Source organism: Myotis myotis, unplaced genomic scaffold, assembly GCF_014108235.1.
Source record: "Myotis myotis isolate mMyoMyo1 unplaced genomic scaffold, mMyoMyo1.p scaffold_m19_p_11, whole genome shotgun sequence".
NCBI classification, from domain to species: domain Eukaryota; kingdom Metazoa; phylum Chordata; class Mammalia; order Chiroptera; family Vespertilionidae; genus Myotis; species Myotis myotis.
In genome coordinates this window covers 44,657,668-44,684,351 of record NW_023416315.1, presented here as the reverse complement: position 1 = coordinate 44,684,351, position 26,684 = coordinate 44,657,668, and the positions used below count along the sequence as shown (strand labels likewise).

Sequence of the window (26,684 nt, the reverse complement as noted above, 5' to 3'; positions counted from 1 at the left end):
AAAAATAACAATATTTATGTTAAAGGTCATAACATTTCACATCATCACCATAAGTGTAGAACCCAGTTCGCAGATGACCACAATGCAGAAATCTGAGAGCTGATTATGTAGCCACCTGACTGGGTCTCCACATTTCCTAAACTTTATGTTCCTTGAGAATCATATGCTGGAGGGGACAGTAAAGACATCTGAATTCAAATGTTTTGAAGAAATGTGTATTTAGCAACTGAATACATGCCGAAAGGAATAATTTACAGCAGCAGTTTCATTACATTTTCTTTCCAGTTTTGTAGTTCCCATCTGAAATGCAGTGATAAATACAGATATGGAACATGTGTACTACCTGGAAAAAAACATGCTTACTGAGTGGGCACACACCTCCTGCCCTTAAATAGCACTTAAACCACCTTGTCACCCGGGTGGGAATTCTGGCATTTTCGGGGGATGTTGAACACACTGAAATAGAGTACCTCTACAATGTTTCATTGTACACTCGTCTTCTTTTCAAAATTATTTACATCTCTTTGCCTGATGTGTAGGTAGCAAAAATAGTAAGCACATACCATTGAAAATCACTAAGTAATACATAAAAAGTACTATTAAATGTGCATTTACATGCATTTACATTTTACATTTCATTTCAACTGGGCCATAATTTCTCTGCTGCAATGTACACTTGCCTACCTTAAGACTGCCATCATAATTTGCTTAAGGACACAGGAGTCTCTTAACTTGGTTTCAACTCTGATGATCCATGCATATATCAGTCTATCAAGCTAAATTGAATGGGACATTATTTTTCGTGCAACCTGTCCCCTGTCAGTACACATTGGCAGAAGACTGTAACTGTAATAAGAGTTATTTACCTGCAAGTTATATCCATAATTTTCTTTGAAAACTTAGACCTGATGGCTTATAAAGACATGCCAGTAGATTTGTTAGTTTTTATTTCTTTTAAAGTCTAGACTTTCTTTCCATGGGTATTTCACAATGCTAAACAAAATACATTTAGATATTGGAAGACATCCTGAAATTATTATCTCTAGCCCTTCAAATCTTTTAGTTTTGAAGACTAATAAGAAATAAGATACTTTTGTTATTGAGAATAAATTTGTTTCAGTTGCAAATATAGAATGAAATGCAACACCAAATTTTAGTACAGTTAAGATACTCTATAAAAAAAAATAAAAGAATGACCTATTTTTGGAATACTCTTTGTTCTTTGATTTACCTTTTACACTTTTTTTTTCTCTCTATATGAGTGTGTGCTTCAAATAATTTAAAATTCAGATAGCATTAGAGGATGTACTTCTAAAAGTAATACTGTATTCATCAATGGAGCCTAAAATGGTTGAATATTTTTAGGCTTTCATTTGAAACAAGTGTCAACAAATTGTTTATTCAACATAATCATTAAAACTGTAACATGAGCTTCAATTTGTGAAAACTTTCAGCTAATAGAGAAATTTTAGAAAATTCACTGTAGTCTGAGGTGAGAAGTGAAAGCTGAGGTCATTAGAATCCCAAGGCAGAGTTAGAATGTCAGTGCTGCTTTCATTAAGCAGCAATAGGATGCTTCTTCTGCATTTTTGTGCATGTTGAAGGGCCTACGGAGGGATTTCTGGCAAGGGGAATGCAGTGCAAAAGAAGTTACTGTAACGCTGATGGTTCTATGTGCCTTGAAGTCAATGACTCTCAAAGAATCATCTTAGGACAATAAAGCAGGCAAGTGCTTAGTTAATAATCATTGCCTTATTTTATAAGTTGTTGCAAGAGACAAAGAGTTTTACATGTTTTAAGTGTGGATTGTGTCCTGGAAAACAGTTTGTATAAAAGTCACTCCCACTGACATGAAAAGAATTAACGTTCTTTAGACATTACTGTATTAATGAGAAATAAGAGGCAGTTGATACAGATGCAAACAGAGTTAAGAAATTTGCTTTTAAGATAGCGTTCTTAATATTTCTGATTTCTCTTTTAAAAAAATATTAGGTGGCACAGGTGTAATTCTTAATGGAATCATGAGAGAGAGTTCTTATGTCTCAAATATCATGCAGGGATTCAAGCTCAGAATTAAGAGACATTTTCTATTAATATTATATTAAGATAATGCTTATTAATTTTAAGAAATATGCAGCTCCTTTTCCCCTCATTTATTCATTAGATACAACAAAATGCATTTAATATATCATTTTTTTTCTTCCCTTTTTGGGGGGATTAAATGCTCTGTTTTTCCAAGAACATTATGCAGGTTAAAATTAATTTAGATAATACTTAAAGAAGGAGAAGTGTTATTTGTTTGAAACCCCAGAAAAATAAAACATAATTTATCCAGGTTTTAGGAATTAACTTCTAATGATGTGTATATATTTCTAAAACAGTATTATTGGGTCTCCTTCTTGCAGAACAGAAAACAAAATTTTGAAAAAGAAAGCAGCACAGAATTGGTATTTTTAAAGCAAAAACTATATAGCACAATAATTGTAAGACAAAAACCTACTCTAGCTTAGGAAAGAGCTAAATTTTACTGCATATTTGTCATGGTACATTTAAATTATAGTTTTAATAAAATACATCTTTAGATCAAAGCTGAAAGAAGACATCAGTAGTAGATCAGTGTATTCCATTTTTCTTCTGGATGATGGATGGTTTATGTTTTTCATATTTCCACAGACCATTTCATTCAGTATCATTTTACTCCTCCAGTACATATAAACGGGAGTGCTGGTAGACAGAAATATCCATGACTCCAACCACGTTTTGGAATATTCATCAGCTTAGTAAATCCATGCAGTTTATTTTAAAGTTTTAGTTAAATAAAATGGCTTTGCTGATGCAATTTTTCTTCTTTAGATGGCAATATGGCAAATGACATTTTTATTTCTCAGGCAAAGAAAGCAAAACCTGTACAGTGAAATCCCATAGGAAACGTTAAACTGCTACAGGGAACATCTGTGTTCACCTGACCTCTATTCCGTGTTGGCATTAGGAAGAAAGCCTGTTAGGAAAGTTTCTCATGGACTTAATTTATAATTGGTGGAACTCAGTTGCATTTCCCACCGTTGTAAACATCCACATAATGCCATGAAAAAAGTTCATGTATATTGCATTTTTTCCAGTTACTGTCTTAAGCAAGTTTCTACTGGTTTGAGGTTTCTAGAGGTAATGAAACTCAGACACTTCTGGGTGCCCTCTCAAATTCGTGGGTCCTCCTGTTTCTACCTTTCTTATTTTCCTGTAAATGCTTCCATTTGTTACTGTTCCCTTGGGCATGTCCTGGCCTTTGCCGACGTTGTTTTCGGTCCCTTTTCCAAACTTGTTCACAGAACTCATCCATTGTGTTCAGGTTGGGGTGGTTGATGAGCTGCATGAAGTCTCTGTACCAGACCTTCTGGCTGGGTGTCATGCTGTTGGACATTTCTTTGGTCTTAGGGCCATCTCCATCATCATCTTTATGAAGAAGTTCTTCCAAATGCTCTGTGTCAATGACTTCCAGGGTCACTTTAAGAAGAGTTTGCATGAATCCATGTTCCACAGCATGACACAGGTAGTTGCCTGAATTCCTCCGCTGTAGACTACGCAGGAGAAGGCCTTGTTCTGTCCTGATGATATGATCGTCCACTCTAATCTAGCAGAAGAAACAAAAAGGCAGTAAAATATCTATATATCTATATATCTATATATCTATATATCTATATATATCTGTATCTATTTAAAAGAAATGTAATTTCTGAAACTCTATCTCTGTAAAAATTTAGATTATGTGTTGAGGCACATTGTAACACTTAAAGTTTCTAGCTTAAGAGATACACTACCACTTTCCTATCAGAAAAAGGACTTATAAATTTGTCAATTGTTTTTTAAGATGCATTGCAAAACACTGGCTCCCTATGGTTTTAATAAACTTTCTCATTATAATAATTTAAAATACTCAAGGTAACGGGAGGGAAGTACAAATATATACTTTATTTTGTAAATTTGAAAGAAGGCATATAAATATAGGAGAAAGTTAACGTTAACTATTGGAATTGGAAATGCAGAACCATGATAATAGAAAAAAATGCAGCATTAGAATGAACATTTAGTAAGATTTGAAAAAAATAAAACACAAAAATTAGCAATGGAGCAAGTAGAAAAAGTGTAGGATTACAAGCTCAATAATTATTTATTCAATTTCCTAAGTCTTAGATGTGACATAACCATGCAGATATGCTCTTGAACTTATCTAATCTCACCTTTATTTTGAATACAATTTCTACCAGAGATGTCTAACAATAACAAACAAAACCAACCTTGACATTTGTGTGATGTGATTGCATATTTAAAGACTGCTTCAGATATCAAAACAGATAATGGGATAATTTTTGCCTTTATATTCAGATTATGTTTATAAAATTGTCCGCACATAATACATTTAAAAATAAACTGCATAGTCTGGTTACACTTATTTAACGCTTGTAGAAAGCTCAGAGTTCTCACTGATATTTTCTATGCACAATTCTTTATTTTTACAGAGGAATAAATGTATCCATTGAGGAGGAAGCTCTGTCTGATGCTACATGCCAAGTTCATATGAGAGTTCATACTGGGACCTTACATACTTCATCATAAATCTACTACTCCCTTTCCCAAACCTGCGTTTCCCATTGGAGGTGGAAGTTAATGAAGAAAAACACACACACACATATTTAGATAGCAGAATTAATTGAACAAAAAATAAAATTACTAGGGGGATTTGTTTTTTCCCAGTGGTCGGCAAACTCATTAGTCAACAGAGCCAAATATCAACAGTACAACGATTGAAATTTCTTTTGAGAGCCAAATGTTTTAAACTTAAACTATATAGGTAGGTACATTTTATTAACTTAATTAGGGTACTCCTAAGGCTTAGGAAGAGTCACACTCAAGGGGCCAAAGAGCTGCATGTGGCTCGCGAGCTGCAGTTTACCGACCACGGCAACAAATATACATAACTGCTTTGTTGATAACTACAGAAAGAACAAAGAAGATTCTAAAATATACACACAAATGGCTTCTGAGACAAAACTCACATTTGTTTCTCCAACTCCTAGCATGAAGCCTGTAATATAATCAGCCTTCAATGAGTAGTTATTTAATGCAGGAGCTATTATTGAGTGAAGAAAAGGAAAAAGATGCACAGCACCCCCCTCTCAATAGCCACTCGGTTTCATTGCTATACCTCTTCTTTTCGCTCTTCATTTCGCCTCTGGAACTGCCAATAGACCAGAGCTCGCTGTGACTTTGGGCTGCATTCCAGGAACGTGCTGCTGTTTTCGACCCCATAGATGATTCTTTCTTCAAGGCTGTGGCCATGGTGCTTATCTGTTCCGGGAAGAAGAAATGAAATGAGAAATGTTGGAGAAATCAACTCAACTTTTCAATGTATTTACTTATTTGGAAATTCAAGAGATAAATTTATTGCCAAGTTGGGAGTCTTTTTCAAATTGATTGTGGATGGCAGAAATGTCAAGGATGTAAAGTTTCAGAACCCAACTGCTTATCAAAATAGACATTACTTTGGTATGGAATATATAAGCCACGTGCAGATAATTGTCTACCAGAAAATAGCATGACAACAATAAAATCTGTCATATGTGCAGTATAACTATACATTTTTAGATGCCATGATAACTTTCTCTAAGAAATGATTTTCACTGTAAAACTCTATGCTCTGATCAGTGGGGCCAGTTCATATTATAATATTTTCCAGCAGTAAAGTTATTTAACTAGGCATTTGAAAACAAGAGTTTGCCTCTCTGTATTTTTCTTTTTTCTGTAAAATTAAATTTACTAACCAATATTTATCTAGTATTTTACAAAAGGTAGAGTTCGGGAATTTTATACTCCCTGCCAATAACTCCCAAATAATTCACAGGTTTGTTCTGAAGATCAATTGGTGTGAAATGGTTGGGAGGGCTCAGAGGAAAGATGCGCAATTCTGCCGCCATGTGGTTTCAATTGTTCTTATTTTAAAATGACACATCTTTCAATATTTTTAAGAATCGGAGTAAAGATATGGCGAGAGTCGATAATAAAATGCAACAATAAGAAATCCTGTTTCCCGATTAAGTTTCTATTATTTTACCCTTTATGTAACCTCCTTCAATGTGGTAAATGAAACACAGTTAAGATCAAAAGTATGACACAGGGGGTGTAGGTAAAACTCATTTAGAATAAAAAAAAATCCTCCTTATTATCTTGTATAATCCTGTTTCCATTATGACATCCTGCACACTCTGGAACTCATTATATTAACTTAGAAAATAATAAATATATTTTCATATGCATAGAGGGCTGAGAGTAAGAGACAGATGAAAACTTTTTATTCTCTATTTCAAACTTAGCTAGATTTTTCATTTAAAAGTCCGCCCCCCTCTTTTTTTGGCATCACTTTGACAGTTTTACTCTCCTTATAATCAAAATGAGTACTTTTGTTTGTCAGGCACAATATGATTGCTCTCATTAGATTTAAAACTTTCCAAATCCTCCTTCCATCTAATCCCTGTGTACATGGCCGATGTCCACCATCTCTCAGTCTCACCCTGCCTAGAATCAACCTTCTGCCTCCATTTGCTATTTCCAGGAATGTCAACTTCAGTGCCTTTTCCTCTATAGATGGAGGTGTGAAATACAAGTTTTTTAATATAGAGAAGTGTCTGTCCCTTCTAACTTAAAAGATCAACCCCTTAGAAATAAGAAAAAAAAAAAAAGGAAATGGATGAAATGTAAAGAAACAACATTTAATCTATTTGAAGTCACTTTTTTCCATAGTGGAGATATATATCTTTTTCAATATCGACATTGAATATGGTAGTATTTTTTCGCTGAAATTATTAGTGATTGAATAGATATGGCACATGTTGCTCTGTTAGTTTGTAAGACATCTGCTTCCCTGGATGGAGAGAAATTGAATCTCTCTGCTGGAAAGTCTTCTTTGATTCAGGAGCTACCACGAATTATTAAAATGCATTGTCACAGAGGTCAATACAGTTTACATGGAATAGCTTTTTCCTGCTAATTGCTGTGCAGTTTAAACTTTTTTGACTTAGAAATCCTTTAAGTTGGAATATTAGTCAGCCTTAAAGAAGGAAATCTGCAATAAGCAACAAATTAGATGGATCTTGAGGACATGCTAAGGGAAATAAGCCACTCACAGAAGAACAAATACTGTATGATCCTACTTATCAGTCTACAAGGTATCTACAATAGTCAAATTCCTAGAAGCTGAAAGTAGAATGGTGGTAGCCAGGGGTGGGAGGGAAGGTGGTATGGAGTTGCTAATCAACGAGTATATAGTTTCAGTTACGCAAGATGAATAAGATTTTGAGCCTGCTGTACAAAATTGTACTTATAATAAACAGTACTGTACCATACACTTAAATTTTGTTAAAATGGTTGTTTTCACACCAATAAAAATTTAAAAAGTAAAAAAAGAGAAAGTTTTAATTTAGTAAAAGAAATCATTTTACTTTTAGGAAGAGACTTTTCATTGCGGCTCTAAATATTCATGAAATCCTAAGATACATGACAGCATGACAACACAGAAAAAAAGTCTACTAGATTCAGAAACAAACAACAAAGTGATCCACTATCTTCTGGTTTACCAACCATGACTCCCAGGCCTTGTTGACTTGTCTCTCACCTAATGTATGTTACTATAAATAGCTATAGAAATATAAGGTATAAGGAAGTTATTGATTTCAAACATAGAACTTTTTTAATACTTTTGTAGACTAGTTACTCCAAAGCCAAGACCAATGTAACTTGTATAATAAGAAAGAAGAGGCTTTACTATCAATATATTAGCAATTAGGTACATTTTAAAAAATCACTAAGTTGTCTTCTTCTCAATTAATTTAATCATACTATCTGGTCCATAGAGAGTTTTGGGGTAACCTTCCCAATAGTCCTGAGAAACCCGCTTAGTTTTTAGTTTCTCTCCAAGATCTCCCAGGTGATAGAAAACATTTTCTTTCTGGTGTAATTTTTTTAGGAATTATTTAGATTTTCATGAACAATTTAATTTTTAATGTACTTTGTGACTCATCAGTTGATCATATTTCCCCTTCTACATTGGCCAAAAAATCTTTTAGTAAAATTTATGTCTTACCCTTATAACTTCTTTTTTTAAGTGTATTTTTATTGATTTCAGAGAGGAAGGAAGATGGAGAGAGAGATAGAAACATCAATGATGAGAGAGACTCATTGATCAGCTGCCTCCTGCCTACTGGGGATCAAGCCAGCAACCCGGGCATGTGCCTTGACTAGAATCAAACCTTGGACCCTTCAGTCTGCTGGCCAATGCTCTATCCACTCAGGCAAACCAGCGAGGGCCCTTATAACTTCTTGATATGTTTTTCCTGCATGACTGTTTTTGTTCTCTGTCAGCATACTTTCTTTGCCTATGTGACATTATCACTATCTTTATCTTATATTTGTATTTAATCAAATAATTGCAATTGTATGAAATCTATTAGTTTGTTTAACAATTATACATAACAAAATACTTATAACCCTTTAAAATATTTTCTTTCTTGTTCATAAAATATATCTACATAAAAATAACAGTATAATGTCTGAATACAGAAATAATCATAAATATGTAAGGTGGTATTATTGTCATGGTTGTTCTTTTAATATTTTGAACTGTTAATTCATTCAAAAGTTAGAATATTTTATTGAGAATTCCTACTAGACAAATTATGAACTCCTTCCCAACATCAATCCTGCTCCTCCACCACCAAAATGTAATTGTTTTCTCTTTTATGCTTCCTAGCATCTTGTTTTGCATATATCTTTACAGTTCTGTAGTTTATTTATTAGAATTAATTATTAATCTAGCTATCTTCCTCCAAACTATACATTCTATAAGACAGTCATTAACCCTTGGCTGAAGTTTGCTGAATGGCAAATCTAGGCAACTATTTACCCTGTATTTATTTATTTATTTATTTATTTATTTATTTATTTATTTATTTAATATATGTTATTGATTTCCCACAGAGAGGAAGGGAGAGGGATAGAGAGCCAGAAACATCGATGAGAGAGAAACATTGATTCAGCTGCCTCCTGTACACTCCCCACTGGGTATGTGCCCACAACCAAGGCACATGCCCCCGACCAGAATCGAACCTGGGACCCCTGAGTCCGCAAACCGATGCTGTATCCACTGAGCCAAACCGGCCAGAGCTACCCTGTATTTAAAGCTAAAATCTTATGTAACTTTGACATCCTCAATACAGATTTACCATAGTTTTATTGAAAATAATTTAAAATGTGATCAATTAGAAAGGGCACAAGGTATATAACTCTGATTATGACAGAATGTATTGTTAAACATTTAAAATAGTCTAAATTTGTTAAGTTTTAGAATGTTACAACAGTTGATTTGAGATAATGTGAGAGAAAATGATGACTACTCAAGTATACTCCAGAATAAAAAAAAATTCCAAATATGGGATAAGAAGAGAAATAAATTTTATAAATCAAAGAATACAGGCTACTATCTCCAGGGGCACCTAAATCTCTAAAGGATGTCCTTGCCAATGAGTAATCTTGTAGATTTCCAGAAGGAAAGCAATTTTAATGTAATCCACTTAGAAATACATTTCACACTTAGAAAGCAACTGTTTTGAATACAAACTTTTGTAATGAAAATTACCAGTAGACAAGAAGGGTATAGTTGTTAAATTTGCATAATGAATTCTCATGGGTTGAGTTGAATATTTAGAGCAAAATAATTGAGAGAGCAACAAACATTAAAATAATTTTAAATGCACCACAGTGTTTTTGAATAACACAATGTTACAATATGTTGCAGCTGTTAATGACAAGAAATAATATTTTTAAGGAAGCAATCTTCAATTAATCATTTCCTCTTTTAGTGGAATAATTTATGGAAATGAAATGAGCCTAATAAACCAGAAAGAATGGGAGGAAAGAAATAAGTTAAATAAATTGCTTCCTTTTGTAACAACAAAAAGTCATGATATCCATCATTTGGCCAGAAATATCATATTGCTAAAGGCCTTATTTAGTATTTGATTCTCTCCCAATAAAGCAGAAACAGAAGGCATCACATTTCAGCTTTCCATTTATTTCACTTTCCATTTTAACCCCATAAATGTCTTCCAAGATTGAAATGTTAATAATGAAAGAATCTTAAAAAATTGATGTCATGTAGAAAAGACAAAGTTGGGTGAGTTAATGAAATGTGTTTATTCAACTACTTGGTCACTGTTATCATTTTTGATGTTTTCCCAAGTTATGTTATTGAAAAGTTGAATTTCATAAATAATGAAAATACAACAATTTGGGGGAGGGGCAAATGGTTGTAAATTATTTTAAATATTTAGCAAATACAGTTAATAGCTGATGTACATAAAGATAAATCTAATTTTAGTTGTTTTTATCACATTGTGATTTTAATATTTTACTGTATAGATTTTTTTCCTCAATAATATTTGCTGTTAAAGTTCAAGCAAAGAAGGAAAATATTTTGTTTAAAATGCTCTTATTGGTATACAGATAGCTAGATGCATAAATAACAGATATGACCAGGACATTTTAATTTTATTGTTCATAGGTACTTCTTGTTTCAGAGAGAGTCACTAGTATCTTATTTTTTAGTGAGTTATTAAAATTTGAAATAAGAAAATGAAATTGAGGTATTATGAAGTTACTATAAAGCCATCTGAATTGCTATATTTAACTAGAGGCCCAGTGTGCATGAAATAGTGCACAATTAGGGTCCCTAGGCTAGCCTGGCCTCCATCGCATGGCCTCTGCTGCCCTGCAATGAATGCTACATGAAGCTCCTGCCCAGGACCCTCCGCGAACCTTGAGACTGCTCCACGAGGCTCCCCCAACCCCTCGACTGCTCCTCAAAGCTTGCTGCTGTCCTGTGAAGCTAGCCGCTGGATGCTCCGTGAGACTCCCCCCTCCCCCACCCCGTGACTGCTCCCTGAAACTCCCCCGCCCAGCGACTGCTTTGCGAAACTCACTGCCACCTGGGTGACTGCTCTGCTAAGCTCATGGCCACCCGCGAAGCAGCCCGCCACTGCCACTCAATAGTCTCCAGTCCCACCCCGTCGCCAACCCCCCCTTTATGGTGAGTGGCTCGGGGCCGGGGGATAAGGGGGACCGAAAGGTGCTTTATGCACTTAATGGTGACCGGTCGCCCGTTCGGTCATAATGGCACTTAGCTTTTTATATATATTAGGATACTGGGCTTAATATCTTGTGATGCCCAAACCTGCAATGCTTCTTAGCATAGAGCAGGCTGAAACTCAATTACATGAAAAGCAACCCCAATATCAATACATCTGCTGTAATATTGATTTAGTCTATATTGAATATATAACATGTCTTATTTTCAGCACATTCATAATTTGTATGTCAGAGTAAAATTATCAGGAATTTGTATATTTAAAGGCATAGACTTTGATGTTTCATTTACTTTTTCCCAAGAGGTATGATAGGAGATGATGGAAAATACCCACTTACTGAAGTATAAACCTTCCATAAACAATAATGAAAATACCATCTTCCATTCTAACATGCTTTCCTTTTAAGTTTTGGAACTTAAGAAATATAGCATGCTTAAAAGTTTTCTGTTTACAATGGTTAAATTATAGGCGTAAAAACATTTGGGTGATCTCTGGTGACATATTTTAAAAGTTTAATAAAGAACAATAATGGCATTAACTATTTCAAACTTCTTATTCAGGTTGTATATGCATGTTCTGCACACATATACTATGAATAATTGAATTATTTGCCCAAGGTACTATCAGAAGATGATTATTGTGATAATTAATTATCTCCAGTGGAAATAGTTTCAAAAAGCATTTACAAAAGTTATCTATAATAACAAAAGCATATTATGCTAATTAGACCGGACAGCCAAACGACTTTCCGACGACCTTCCAGACAAAGCTGGGGTGGGGCTGCGAGGGCCAAGTCCCTTGTCCGAATTTCGTGCATCAGGCCTCTAGTAGAAGGTAATACTGTAGTAAGTTCATTCTAGGTGCACACTTTATATCTTAAGATCTTTGATATCAGAATGATCTTACAGCTGCTCTTGATCTGAGTTGAATTTTTTTTCTTTCAGAAAAAAATTTGTTCTTCTGCCAGACACATGAGACCCTACTAACCTGATACCTCTTTAAATTAAAGTCTTGTCTGAGATTTTTGGTCCACCCTGTTGGTGAATTCAGGAAGTAAACCTTCATGAGTACCACCTTGTGGTTAAGGAGTATTTCTTCTCCTTTTCACTACCCACAATTGTGGTTGAAACAACCAAATGTCCTTGGTATCTTCTTCTTCATGGGAATTTATTTCTTCTTTATGCTCATACTGAAACATATTGTGTCCTGGCTTGATACTGTGACCATCCATTAGATTGTCCATCTTGGGCAGTTTTTCTATTTTAGCAGTATACTAAAAAATGCTGTATCTTACATTCAGTGACATCTTAGACTTGATACAATTTGGTAATTTATTAAAGTTAGGGATTTTTTTAGGACTGACATCATGCTCACCTATCATATCGTCCTGCTTCTCTTGGGGCTAAAAGCTCAGAATCATAGTTGGATGCTTCTACATGTATAAAAGAAGCTGAAGCACAGACCAGATTAGCACTGCCACAAAATACTATATTCAAACTCTGTAGACTATGAAAATGACTCGGCCAAAGGTATTTTATGAACTTTTGATGCCAACTAAGACATAAATTGAGCTATTTGTGGAGATAATTAAGAAGATTGAATTCTATGGATGTTTTACAGTGGGGACACTAGAAGGGAAATGTAGAACAGCCAAGGGAACTATTGCAAAGTGAAATTCAGTAATGGCATTAAACTAGAAGTTAGGATATAAAATATTTCCAAGATTAAAAAATCTAAGATGATGTTAATTTAAAAACTGCTACTTACGGTGCAGCTTTTTCTTCTCTGGATTTGTAGACCACAGTTTGACTCATTCTTGTTTGGTAAGGAAAGGAACAGGGGAGGTAGTTTAAAGGTAAATTAACTCAGCCTCTGGTGCTCTTGAATGCAAATTCAGACTAGCTTCAATTTTGTGCGCAACAGTTATTCAATGAAAGGAAACATATTGCAGAAACCTGAGGTTTGTCTTTAGCATTCTGAATGAGGTATAAGCGGGAAGACAGGAGGATCTGCCAGCACAGATATATTTAGGGTTTTGTACTAAAATTTCCCTAGGTGAAGGGTCACTAGTGATGAAAGAGAGCCTTCTGGGTGGAGGGAAGGGGAGCTGGATTATCTGTTTCACCTAGGCCAGCTCACCATTAGTGCAGCCTTTACTCAGATGGGGCAGAGCGCTGAGTGAGTGCTAAAGGTTTCATCAGGAGGAAAATTTCTTCCACTTAATTCTGAATTATTTTATATAGTCCCTCTAGTAAAACCTCAGGATATGTAAAATATAGAGTGTTATGAACTCTGTTTACCATCACAGCTGGAACTGATTATCTTGAAGTGTATAATTTGGCTTCAAGTTGCTTAGCAGCTTTCTGTGAAAATATACCTTTGTATGTTTCCATATGAGCACAACTATTTTATTCCATGCGGGATATGACATTAGCAAGACAACATACATGACTTAATAGGGTTGAGCTCTGGATTTTTGCCCATTTTACTTTCAAGTATTGATAACACCTATTTCAAGACAATTCACTGATTCCCAAGGTGCGACTCAGCCTGGCCAAATGGGTATACCTGACTAATATATATATTTATGCTTTATCAATTATCAAACAAGCAGACAAGGAAATAAGAGGCCTTCAAAAAGGGAATGTTTTATTGCTGCAGAACTTCTTGGACTATTTTACCATTTCCTCCCATATATCACAAGCATCTCCTTAGAGTTGTTCACCCCCCCCGCCCCCCACACACACACCACTTAGTAACATTGAAGCACAGCAATTCTCTTCCCTCTTTACGGTGTGCATTCCAATGGGAGAATCAGGGGAAAGCTTGATTCACATTCATTTTACTTTCTGTAGGTAAGCAATTCTATAGCAGCAATTTTTACAGGCTTCCACCAAACTAATTTCATCAGAGCACAATTTTAAAAGCTGAAGCACTCTCTAATGCCTAATCAATCAACAGTCAACAACATTAACTTATTCACAGCTTCCCTTTTTAAAAAGTACATATGTCTTTGGTCAGCTTTTTTCTTGCATATGTACACTCATAATTCCAGCAAATATATAATTAAAAAAATACTAACTGGGGCCCTAGCCAATTTTGTTCAGTGGATAGAGCATAGGCCTGTAGACTGAAGGGTCCTGTGTTTGATTCCACTCAAGGGCACATGCCCATGTTGCGGGCTTGATCCCCAGTAGCAGCTGTGCAGGAGGCAGCCAATTAATGATTCTCTCTCATCATTGATGTTTCTATCTCTCTCTCCCTCTCCCTTCCTCTCTGAAATTAATAAAAATGTTTAAAGAAAAACCTAACTGGGTCTTTGAAGGGACTGGATTTCTAAACAAATGGATGAATCTCTAAAATGTTGTATTCAAACTGTATTGTATTAAAATTGTAAAATGATTTTTATATTATATTACAAATTGATTATCACTGAAATATAAATATATGTAGCAATGTTCAAAATATAGCATAATTTCCTACGTATACTGAAGTTTAAAAATTATTTATTAGTTAATTGATTGACATTTCTTAAGATATTTTATTTCTGTATATGATTATTTTAATAAAAACAATGTATGACAAATCACTTATACAAAAAACAATAGATATTATTTAGTTCAAATCTCTACTGGTAAACCAAAACAATAAGTATCTATGCTATACTTGAAATATTTAGATTATTCATTCAACAAATGTTTATCTACATGATATTTATTATCATGATATTCATGATATTGCATCTGTTATAGCCCCAGAGATATAAGAATGAGAAAAATAGCAAAGTACATTCCAATATTGAGATTAAAGTCTGATAAAAAGTGAGCTCTAGTTATATTATCTTATATCTTTTATTTCCACTTGTTATCATTAATTCTCTATAGCTTAGCAAGCAGATTCTTTAATACAATGAATTAATATTTCATATGACTGCATAGCTTAAATAGTGCTTATCATAATTCAATATTTTTACATAAAATAGATGAATAGAAGGCTAATGAATGTTTTGTTTTCTATTATGCCATTTGAAACATTTAAGTGGGTAGATTAATAATGCACTATATTTACAATAGCAAAAATCAATAACATTTACTCAATATAATGGCATATTTTTTCTTTATAATAAGAACAATAACACAGGAAAATCCTTGGTTAGAAAATTTTGCAAGAAAAATTGACCCCAAATATAGGCTAAGTTCATGGCTATCTGTTTCCTGGTATTGCTATTTCCAAACAATCCTGTGAATGTTCATCACCCAGATACCAGTGCATATAGGACACATGACAGGGATCTGACTTTCAGAAAAGTAGTTAGGTTTTGGAATGCGTGCTAGGGATACTAGTGTGCTGCTTCTGCAGTGGGTTTTCTCTTGTTACATTAGTGAAACATGAATATTCTATTTGTAGAATTAGTAGATCAAATCCAAATTAACAGATTAACATATTAGACCTCCCTTTAAGATTAATGTAAAAGACACCAAAAAAGTTAATAGTATAATTATGTTCAATTACATGTAAAATGTTCTCATTTTAGCTATGAATTTTTCATGGCAGTGATGTCATTGATAAGTTTCCCCAGCAGAGGGAAGCACAGCTTCATTATTATTTTTGTAAAGGGTTGAAGTAGGAAAGTGAGATATTCTACAATTTTACTCCATTTTACGTGAAGACTGGTTGGTATTTCAGCATAAACTAAGCACCTGGACATGAAGTAGGCCTTGAAATCTGTTAGGAGGCATAAAATGAACTTGGTCATTAATCCCCAGTTCAGGAGAATATCCTATTAGTAAGTCAGTGTGAAAATACTGGAATTATCTTCTACAGGACTAGGATATCCAATAACAATATATTGGGTACCGTCAGCATATTAATGAATACTTTGAGTGACATTTTAAGAATACACTTTCTTCTTTGATATATTTAAATGAATATTTTTGTTGCCGTCTAGTCTCACATGGCAACTATATATGAAGTCATATACTTAAACTGGCTTCTTTTGTTAATATGAGAATATTGAGCTTCCAGTCTCATAAGGGTTTAAAATCGTGATGAGTGTGCCTTGCATGTGTGTAGCTATGCTTTATTTCTTGTGCTTTTACGCCAGTGTTACCAGGTTGAAAGATGAAAAATGTTGTAACTTACCATGGTGTTGTAAGTCTGAACAGTGAGTTAGTGGGTCCCCATTTCGTATATCTTGTCGTCTTGTGCGTCTAAAACAATTCATTTAAAAGATATTATTGTATTTCTTTTCCCTTTTGGGAATGTGTCATAAGAATTAAGGTGAATTAAAAAGCAAAGACTTTAAGAGTTTACTGAAAGAGATGCAGCCATGACTAAAATATTTTAAAGTACTTGTAAAAGCAGTTTCCAAGCTGATCAAAATGGGAAACAGTATACAAATCTATTAATAATGTGTTAAAAGACTTTCAGTCGTTGATAACAAATATTCTTTCTTTTTTTTTTTTCTACTGGATGTGATCCAATAAGGACCTAACATCTAGAAACTCCTAAATTCTTAACATCTTAAATTCTGATTCTGAGCAAAAAGCATGAAAAATGGAATAGCAATCCATTTCTTCAATAAACAGAATTAAACATTTTTTTCTGATTACTAATGAGGAAGTAAGCTTGAAAATTAAAATTCACATGAGTGTTCTCTTTCTCTTAACACATATCTTTGTTATATTAATAGAGTTCCGTTAAGTTTAAAAGTACAAAAATTATGAATTCTTTTTTTAAGTTAGTTCTTAATTTTCTTGTATGGTTGCTATATCAACCTTTTTAAAAGAAAATATGTCTTTTATGACCATAGGGCTATGATTGCAAACCGATTTACCTGTGAAGTGAAGAAAAGAAGAAAAGCAACAACAAATATTGAACAGCAAGGCCTTCTTTTGTCAGAATAAGGCGGAAGAGAAGACAATGAATTCAACTCTAAAAGAAAAGCCAAAGTTGCTATAAAAATCTAAATGAGTTTCTCCTACATTGTACTGCTCAGATCATGTTAGTTGCAGTACATTCTGGGTGTCCCAGCTGCACTTAGCCAATGGTTGGCCCGGAAGAAAGAGGTTGGCTTTAGCAATTGTGGTGCAAACAAGACATATACTTCCAGAAAGAGGCTAAAAGTGGAGACTGGTTATGTGTAACAGACCGGAAAAGATTGGGGACACTCGCCCAACTGTTTTCTGCATCTATTTTAATGGGTATTGTCTTTCTGAAAAGTTACCATCCCTAAAAAGAGCTCTCACAAAGGCCATTGAGAATTTGTTACTGTATTCATAAATTTAGAAGTCCAAAGTATTTATAGATTCCTATTTGTAGAATTGGTGAGACTATCAACAGATGTTGAACATTTCAAAATTGAGCCAACAAGAGAACTTGTGAAACACGAACCACAAAGCACTTGGGAAGGCATTTTTTACTGCATTTTAAGCTTTTGAAAAATGCCATCACAAGGAATACATAAATGTGAGGTCTTTAAACATCCTTTACAAAGAAACATGCAGTTGGATTAAGTAAAATCTGCTAGGCATAACAAAATGTGTTAATAATAACTTCTTCAATCATGAATTGTAGGAATGCAATAGACACATTTCAAATTTATAACACACAGCTTTTTAACATATCAGAGCTGTAGTTATGATTTTTAATCCTTCTTATTAAAGTTAGCTTAAAATTAGAATGGATTATTACTAAATTAGGCAATATACATTTTCACATAGAAAGGAAATAACACTCAATTTTAGTTAAAACATTAATTCACATTTTTGAGTAACATTAAAAGCCCCATAGAGCTAAATGATTTCAGGAACCATAACATTTTAATCAAATGCTTAATTTGATTGCTGTAAAAACTGCACATTGTTATTTTTTAAATTATCCATAGTTTCTTTAATCAATAATACATTATCTCCACAGTAAGTTTTTGTTTTAAATGTTAACTTCCAACAAAATCAGTAGGAATATGAAAATGATACAAACATATCATTCCAATGCTGAATGTTAAAGGCTTAAGAAAACTGTATTTACGAAATGGAATAGGCTAATACTACAACGGCACTTAATATTATGAACTATCTTTTATCCATATGGACTGATTATATGATAGATTTAAGTTGAAGATGATTCACCACTACATTTCCCCCTGTGTAAAATGAAGTTGCAAAACTTTATCATTTCCAAGTACAAACATTCAAAGATATGATTGTGATGTTTTAGATTTCCCTCGGTAATTAATTAAAACCATTTATCCCATTACATTTGTACCCAACTATCCTATTATACATTTTCTGATTGTTTTGACTAAGGAAAAGGGGAAAACAACAACCTCCAAACCGCTTTTTACTAATGGAAAACAGTTGGTATGCTTATATGAAGGAAGCCGTTTCAAAAATGAAATCAGGTACAATAAGTAGCAAACGTTTTGTTTACTTCTAGTATCTTTCCTACCTCTTTGCAGTAGGAAAATAGCGAGAGCAGGAGGAGCCATCCCAGGCACAGTAAGGGTCTCGGGCGAGGCAGCACTCCGCACAGGCTTTCCCATAGATGTCACACCGGTGCAGAGGCAGCTGGGCAACCCCCGCCATGGAGCCGATATAGAGCTGTTGCTGTAGAAAGAATTTATGATTATGACAAAACTAACTTGTTTTTCAAAGTTTTCTTTAAAAAAGTGTATACATATCAAAGATAAATTTATATTTTCAGGTTTAAAAAAAAATCTCATTATTGGTAGTTTCTTCAAAGGCCTGGCAGATAATGTGACCATTTAAAAATGGAGCAACATTAAAATTCAAATATTTGACTGAAACAGGTGAATTTTATAAGTATAAACCCAAGGGAAAATAAAGGAAGACAGTGATAGTGATATGTCAATTATACCTAAAGAAAAAAAAATTAAAGGCAGTAAGACAATGTAATGATAAAATCTTCAGTTTTTTGTTCTTAGATAGCTTGTTTTCACTTCTACTGCTCATCGTTTTGATGGAACGGATGATCTACATTGCTGTGTATTCCTGAGGCAGCGATCATTTGCTTCTGACTTCTGGATGCCCACCTTGCCTGGGATGTAGTTTCAGGGCTTGCATTTGTGAGACACTTTGCTCAAAACCAAATGCGTTGTCCTTGCACTACCTCCAGGAAGATTACTTTAAACAAAACCACGAAATGACTTCTCATTTGAAATGTAATCAAAGAGGGAGATCAAGTGTACTCTGGCTGGTGCAGCAGACTTAAAGCTAAGGCTCAGGCACCGCGGGGCAGTGCTGTAATGGGCAGCGAGACACCTGGATTCTAGGTCTTCCCCTGTACTAACTCTCTCTGTGGCCTTGGGCAACCACTTAATTTTCTAAGACTTTTCCATAAAATTTGCATGTTTAACTAAATCTTCAAAGTATGCATCCAGATAACATGTTTTACTATGCCGTTATCCTCAATGAGTTTGGAGTTACCCAATAAGGCAGAATATAGGAGGAAAAAAACTTTCTAGTACCAACAGATTCAGGATTTCAGCACAGTGTGAAAAGTACCTTTTACAAAATTGAGCCAATGGAGCATATCAGCTGCAAATTTATCTAAACACAAAATGAAATTAAATAAAATTATTTTGTGTTTTCTTCACATTTTACTGTAGTTGGAGTCATAGCTTCCTTTTCTTGCACTAAAGGATTGAATAAACGCTATATACATACTGAAATATGTAACAGTTTTCATGGAAAAGATCTTAAAAGTGTTTTTTTTTTTAAATTTCTTAACTATATAAATAAAAAATAAGTTACAGAAAAGCTGGTCTCTGAAGCATGTGTGCTCTTTTAAATATTGCAAACTTCCTGACAGTCAGCAATGGGTATAAATAAAATTGTATTTCCAAAAGACTTTCAGAGATGGACTACATATGTGAATAAACAAATAAGCTGAATAAAAATGGAAGTATCTATTAGAATTAAATAAATTGTTAAGATTATAAGGAGTATTTTTATAGAAAATAATTATGTGCTTCAAGTTAACCAACTAATTTTATCTCAATACAAGAAAGGGAAAACAAAGAAATAATAAAAAAGACATCAAACAAAAAAGAAAAAAGGGAGCTAAGAGGAAAGAAGCAATACAACAAAAAACAAACCGTAGTGGAAGCAGTTATCCTGACAAATATTGCTCATTTATTCCAGTAAGTGAAAACTCTTTATATTATAGTATTCTAGTATAGTACAAAGTATACATTGCAGTTGCTCAACTTTTTACTGTATTCATCTTTTATTACTATATACTGAATGATGTTATAAATCATGGCAAACTAAGAAATGAAAAAGTCATTGGGAGGAAAAAATGAAGTATCATCTCTCAGCTTTTCATTGAGAGACACTTAGGTTAAGTTTTATCTTTCTTAAAAGCATCGGCAGTGTGCAATAACAGTTGACCATAATTTGAAAAATATTAACAAATAACTTAATTCACAGAATCAACTTTTCCCCCTCTTATCCTTCATTTCTGTTTTCCAAAAGCATCATTTAAAAAAATAAACATTGTTTATTGTGATGTTTTATGGATATTAATTTATCCATAAAACAAGCAGACAAGGAAATAAGATTTAGATTGTATTGAAAGCAAACAATCTCAATGTAAATTTAAAAATGAAACAAACACATAATACCTAAACAACAATTAAATTAGTTAAAATAGGGTATTAATATCCAGAAGCATAGTTGGCATTGGTGAACCACATATTGTGGTCATAACTATTTAAAAAGCTATTGACCAAGTTGGTCAACCCATTCAAAAGACCTCTATGCTTGTCTAATAGCTTTTAAGAAGAATGAGCAAAATTCATAATCACAGATTTTTAAAAATATGACATTTGAGTAGAAAACCAGTTGTTATTATCTAAGTAATATTTAAATATATCATATCTCTTTAAGAGAAAAAAAGAAAAATAATACATGGGAAGAATAAAAAACTCCAAATACGGCAACTAAAATTGTAATAAAAACCTAAAGTTCATAAAATGTCAAAAATTAAATACAACTCAATGGCCAGCTTATATCTTACAATTATTCTGCAGTACTATTAATGATTTGCAAAACCAATTATGCTATCTAAATGAAATACATGGGAGGTTTGCAGGCACCATTGAGCTTAATCCAGTCACTAGCAAGCAACCTGATGTGCTTTTTCTGCCCAATTTAACATCACCATAGGCTTTCTCACTATCCTCCTTAACAAGTTGCAGGTCATAAAGCAGGAGATGAGTCCATTTATCCAGAAAATTAGTTGTAACACTGATTATCCCTCTTGAAACTATTGCCTCACTCTTACAATTTCCAGGAGCATAAAAGAAATTGAGTCACATTTTAATGACACAGAACTCCCACTATTGGAAAATAAAGACTGGGGACATTTCTTCTATCATGGAATTTTAAACTGATAAAATGTTGTTTGTTTGTTTGTGTTTGTTGTTTTTTTATTTTGGTGAAATGTATTACATTTAATAGGCAATTACTGAGTTAGCTTTGACATTTTTTAAACAGAAAGATATGTTTTACAATACTAGATACAACATAATGAAGATTGGCAATGAAACCTAGCAGAGAATAACTAACTTAACAAATCATTATGGGAAAGAATATCCCAGTCTCGATTTCATCCTGGAAATCCCCAGATTTGCTTGCCAACATTTGACAATTTTTAGATGATCAGAACAGGTGAACACATGCTTATGAAGTGTAAGATAACAGTATCAGGTCAATAATATCTGCACTCTGAGTTTCTGTAAATATCTTGGAGGTTATCAATCTATTTTGACATGTATGTGTGGAAAGGATATACTCTGTTTTATTGGCACAGTATTTTAGTGTCTTGTACAAGGGCTAAAGCATGGTCAGAGATAAGATAATTCAGAGATAAGATTAGCCAAATGATTCTCATATTAAACAATTTGTGTGTAAGTTCTCACTGCAATGAGTGAGGGGGTCCCCAACCATTCTGTTTTTTTCCCCTTTACTAGGTTATTTACTAATTCATTATTAATTCAACTCAATATTAAAACCTTTAAAAAATATAATTACCAGTTACATATTGGATAGAAAGGCTAGATAACATTTATGGGGAAAAGGTATTTGGTTAGCAGTTAAAATTATATTTGTTTTGTACATGTCATTTAGCATTTAGAAGTCATTTGTGTTCAAGTGTCTTGCCAAACATTCATTAAGTGTGACTGGAAAGCCTGTTAACATGCTGTCCATAACCTATGAACTCATGGAGTTTAATAACATCATTTGGCAGTGACTGTTTTGCCATTATTCCTTCATAGTTAGCCAAAATAAATGTTTTCTCTAGACTATAATACCACTGAAAAAGTAAGTTACCTTTAAAGTCAAGATCTCCAAACTTATATAGTCTAGTGCAGGGGTCCTCAAACTACAGCCCGAGGGCCACATGCGGCCCACCGAAAACATTTATCTGGCCCATTGGGTGTTTTTGCCGCTGCTGTGTGCATAGGAATTTGTTCATAGTTTTTTTTTAAACTATCGTCTGGCCCTCCAATGGTCTGAGGGACAGTGAACTGGCCCCCGTTTAAAAAGTTTGAGGACCCCTGGTCTAGTGCATACTTTTAAGCCTATAAAATGGACTTTGTTTATATATACAGATGAATTAAATTCTAAATTTATATTCTGAAATATCCACCACTGTTATTTTTAAAGGAAAGATAGATAGATGAATATAATTATTTAGTAAATTATATCATAATAACCAGAAATGCTATAAGTGAAAATTTACAAGTAATAGTCTAACAAGTATATTTATAGGACATATATGAGATTGGCCAAAACGTGAGGGCAATGAAAATATCTTTAGATTTAATTCTACTAGCTTTTGTAAAAACATTCTTTTCTCTTTTTTTGAACAATTGTCAATTTTATGGATCATCAATATATTCATATATTTGAAACACAAATTTAAAACAATGTAGAATACTGATTTTAATATATAATGATATTACCTGCTTAGTGGAAAGCTCCATTGCTGAAATAGTAGTTGGTTCCTAAAGAAGGAAAAGAAAATGTGAACCTTGGTAAATTATAAAAGTCATCAGTTAATTAAATAGAACACAAACATATGTTTTCAGAGAGAAAACTTCAGTACCCGTAAGAAGCAATATAACTGAGAAATAAGATACATTAAGGAAATTTCATAGATAAGTGTTAAATGTGTAGAACAGACAATAAGAGTGTGTTAATGTCTTTCAGCCAAAGACCATTAGGAACACACCTGCAGTTGATTAAGTTGGGTTTACTGCTCACCACAAGAAAGGATGCCATGGAATTGCTCAGTAAGTTTTGAAAGAACTTACATCTTTTGGACTAGTGTTAGGTAATTTGATATAGGTTTCAAGAAAGTGGGGCTTTGCTCTGCACTGGATTCTATCAAAAAGCAGAGATAATTCTGTAATTGGGTATCTTTATAAATCTTATTTAGAAGGAGGGAAGGACAGAGTGAGGATAAAGCCGTGGTTGGAAACAAGTAGCAATCATTCATATAGGTAGGATATACGATTTGGTCATCTTTTATGGTTTGGACAATGTTTGTGTTCTTGTCTGTGTTTGGGCATAATTACAGGAAGGTCTTGCTTTCCTCTTGACTCATCGGGGTCTCAGAGCAGCCCTGTCTGCTGTTGGTGTTCTGTGAAAATGAGTATGTACGTTCAACTGGGGAACACCGGGTCCTGGCTGAAAGTGCCAGGCCAACTCCGAACAACATCCGTGATGAGCTGATAACGTTAGGCCAGTGTCCAGCCATGGGGGACTGTGGGAGCTCAGTTGGGATGAAAACACTGTGAAGTGTTCTACTGCAGCCTACCAAGTTGGGCTTATTACTCACTGCAATAAAGGATGCCACGGAACTTCTCAGTTAAGTGTTAAAAAGGCTTACATCTTTTGGGCTTGTGTTAGGTGGTTTGAACACATGCAGTTAGCATACAAATACTATTCTTTTATGTACTTAGGCCACCAAAAGGTTATTCCTCTGAACTCATTAGCTTATTCCTCTTAATGCTAGGGCGGAGATTGCTTCGGGGTTTCAGAGGTGGCTAATGAGAACAAAGCTTTGTTAGGTAGGAAGAATAATTTTAAAAGGCCTCACTGTGTAGGTGGCTGAAACGGAGCCCTAAACAAAGTATAAAGAGCTGAGCTCTGGAGCCAAACAAACAGTATGGATTCCAACAGTAACTCAAACCTGGCCGTAAAGGTGATATTAGGTGAGCTACGCAACTTCTTTGTAATTCAGTTTTCTCATCTCAGAGGTTGAGAAGATTAAATGAGTTAATAAATGCAAAGACTCTGCAGATGTGATTGTTTCTCTCTCTCTCTCTCTCTCTCTCTCTCTCTCTCTCTCACACACACACACACACACACACACATATCCTTTTCTTGCTTTAGCCTTTCTATTTAGTGCTTATCATTATCTGGAAATACACACAAGTTCCCCCCAACCTCCCAAAACAGAATCTGAGGTAAGCTCTTATCTGCAGGTGGAGAGTAGGAGTGAAGAACTAAGAATTGAGAGGAAGGAGGAAAAATCAATAAAAGGATGTGTCATTGAAGTTACACTGAGAGAAAATCTAAGAATAATGGACAGTGACTGCCAAAACTCTCCACTGAGGTTTGTACCAGGAAAAGTATTTATTCATTCCATTACTCAGTGGATGCCCACAGTGATGTTAAATCTCCCACACTCCCAGTTGTGACTCTTGCTTGCCCTTTTGCCTGCTGTCAGAGAAGTCCTGGGGCAGAAAGAGAAAGACACACAGTGGGAATTAGAGGTAGGCTGATAGGATGTGAGGAGGGTCAGCAGAAGCATCTAATATGTCTTCTTAGTTATTTGTCTGCCCTTTCAACCCCAACCCCCCACCCCACCACACAAATTTAGGACTGGAATTTTTGTTTTATTCACTGCCATATCCCTAGCACCTGGGGTTGTTCCTGGCATTTGTAAATTTTCCATAAGTATTTGTTGAATGAATAAATAAGTAAATTAATGAATAAATCCTCTACCAATTTTCTCCTTTTTCTTTTATCTTTTCTATTTGCCCAGTATAGTCTGTTCCTTCCACTGAATTTGTATATGATATAAAGGCAGCTATCATTTAAAAAGTCCTTAATTCTGCCCTGGCTAGTGTGGTTTAGTTGGTTGGACATCGCCCCAGGCACTGAAGGGTTCCTGGCACAGGCACCCGGATTCCTGGTGGGGAACATGCAGGAGGCAGCTGATTGATGTTATGCTCTCTCATTGATGTTTCTCTCTTCTCCCTTCCTCTCTCTAAAAATCTATAAAATACTTTTAAAAAATAAAAATAAAAAGTCCTTAATTCTTCAATCTTAGCTAGAATATCTTTCAAAATATTCAAAATATTCTATACTCACTGTCTTTATTTGTTCATATCCCACTCAGTGCCAGTAATCCTTCAGCCCACTGAGTCTAGTACTTACTCTAGAGAGGTTGCCTAACATTCTCAGATACAGAAATTACCAAAGAACTGATTAGCTGAATGAACACTTTCAGCCTGTCTTATTATTTCTGGACTTTGTTTAGATGGCATTATTGACCACTTATTTCTTCTAACTAATGTTTCAGTTTTCTCCCATCCTTTGACTTGGAATTATTGAGAATTAAACATTCTTTTCTGAGCTTTGCACTTGCAAGTTACAGCTAAAGGACTTATAAAACCTTGAGAAATCATCACAACAGCTTATACTTAAACAATCTTAGTGACTGATTCTGTGTACACCGTGCAGAATTTATATCACCAGAGATATTCAGCCTGCCGAAAAGAAGGATCTATCAGACTGTCCATTTCTTACTTTCATTCTAAGAAAAGAAAATTTGATTCTTTCATCTAAAAATCTTCTCAGCTGACAGTCTTACAGACTCAGAAACTGGTTTAAAATTTATGTGACCATTAAACTTTGTTTTTATCTTCTGTTTCATAGGCATGCCCCTTATTAAATACCTGATTTCTTGTTTATACAATATAGGTCTCACTTTGGGAGCCCATCTGCATCACCACTTCCTGAAATGACACTCAGCAATTTAACTGAATCGACTTATTTTCAGGACTACATAATTGAGTCAACAAAATTTGAAGCAATCTACCAACTTTGCTTCTGGAATGATACAACAATTCCATATCAAGAGGATGATGCTTTGGGGATTCCCATCCATTCCTACTTTGGAAAAATCAGCTAATAACCTCTCTGTTCCAGTCTTGGATCCCATTCCATTGCCCGCTTTAGATCATGCAGGGAGAGACTTCCACCTCCTGCAAAGGCAGGAACCACAGCCCCTGTCAACAGGAAGCAGTTAATGAAGACATACTGTCCTCCCTCATCAGCCCTAAGATATTTCCCTAAAATATTTCATGGATGGAAAAAAGACATACTAGTAAGCCAGGGCAAGTATGTTAGGGAAACTGAGAATGATAGTTAAGCACCCAAGTAGTTTACAGGC

General features: G+C 34.4%; 1 protein-coding gene across 2 annotated transcripts in view; it reads right to left on the bottom strand.

The window, feature by feature from the left end:
* Window positions 1-201: 201 nt before the first annotated feature.
* Window positions 202-26,684, bottom strand: part of SEMA3A (semaphorin 3A) — a 190,834-nt gene continuing 164,351 nt past the window's right edge. For both annotated transcript variants that reach the window (XM_036328334.1, XM_036328335.1), the window contains 5 exons: window positions 23,182-23,223; window positions 18,639-18,796; window positions 16,332-16,399; window positions 5,201-5,343; window positions 202-3,628 (listed from right to left, as the gene is read on the bottom strand). In XM_036328334.1, the coding sequence (XP_036184227.1) occupies window positions 3,173-3,628; window positions 5,201-5,343; window positions 16,332-16,399; window positions 18,639-18,796; window positions 23,182-23,223 (867 nt within the window). In that variant the 3' untranslated portion in view covers window positions 202-3,172. The remainder of the gene's footprint in view (window positions 3,629-5,200; window positions 5,344-16,331; window positions 16,400-18,638; window positions 18,797-23,181; window positions 23,224-26,684) is intronic.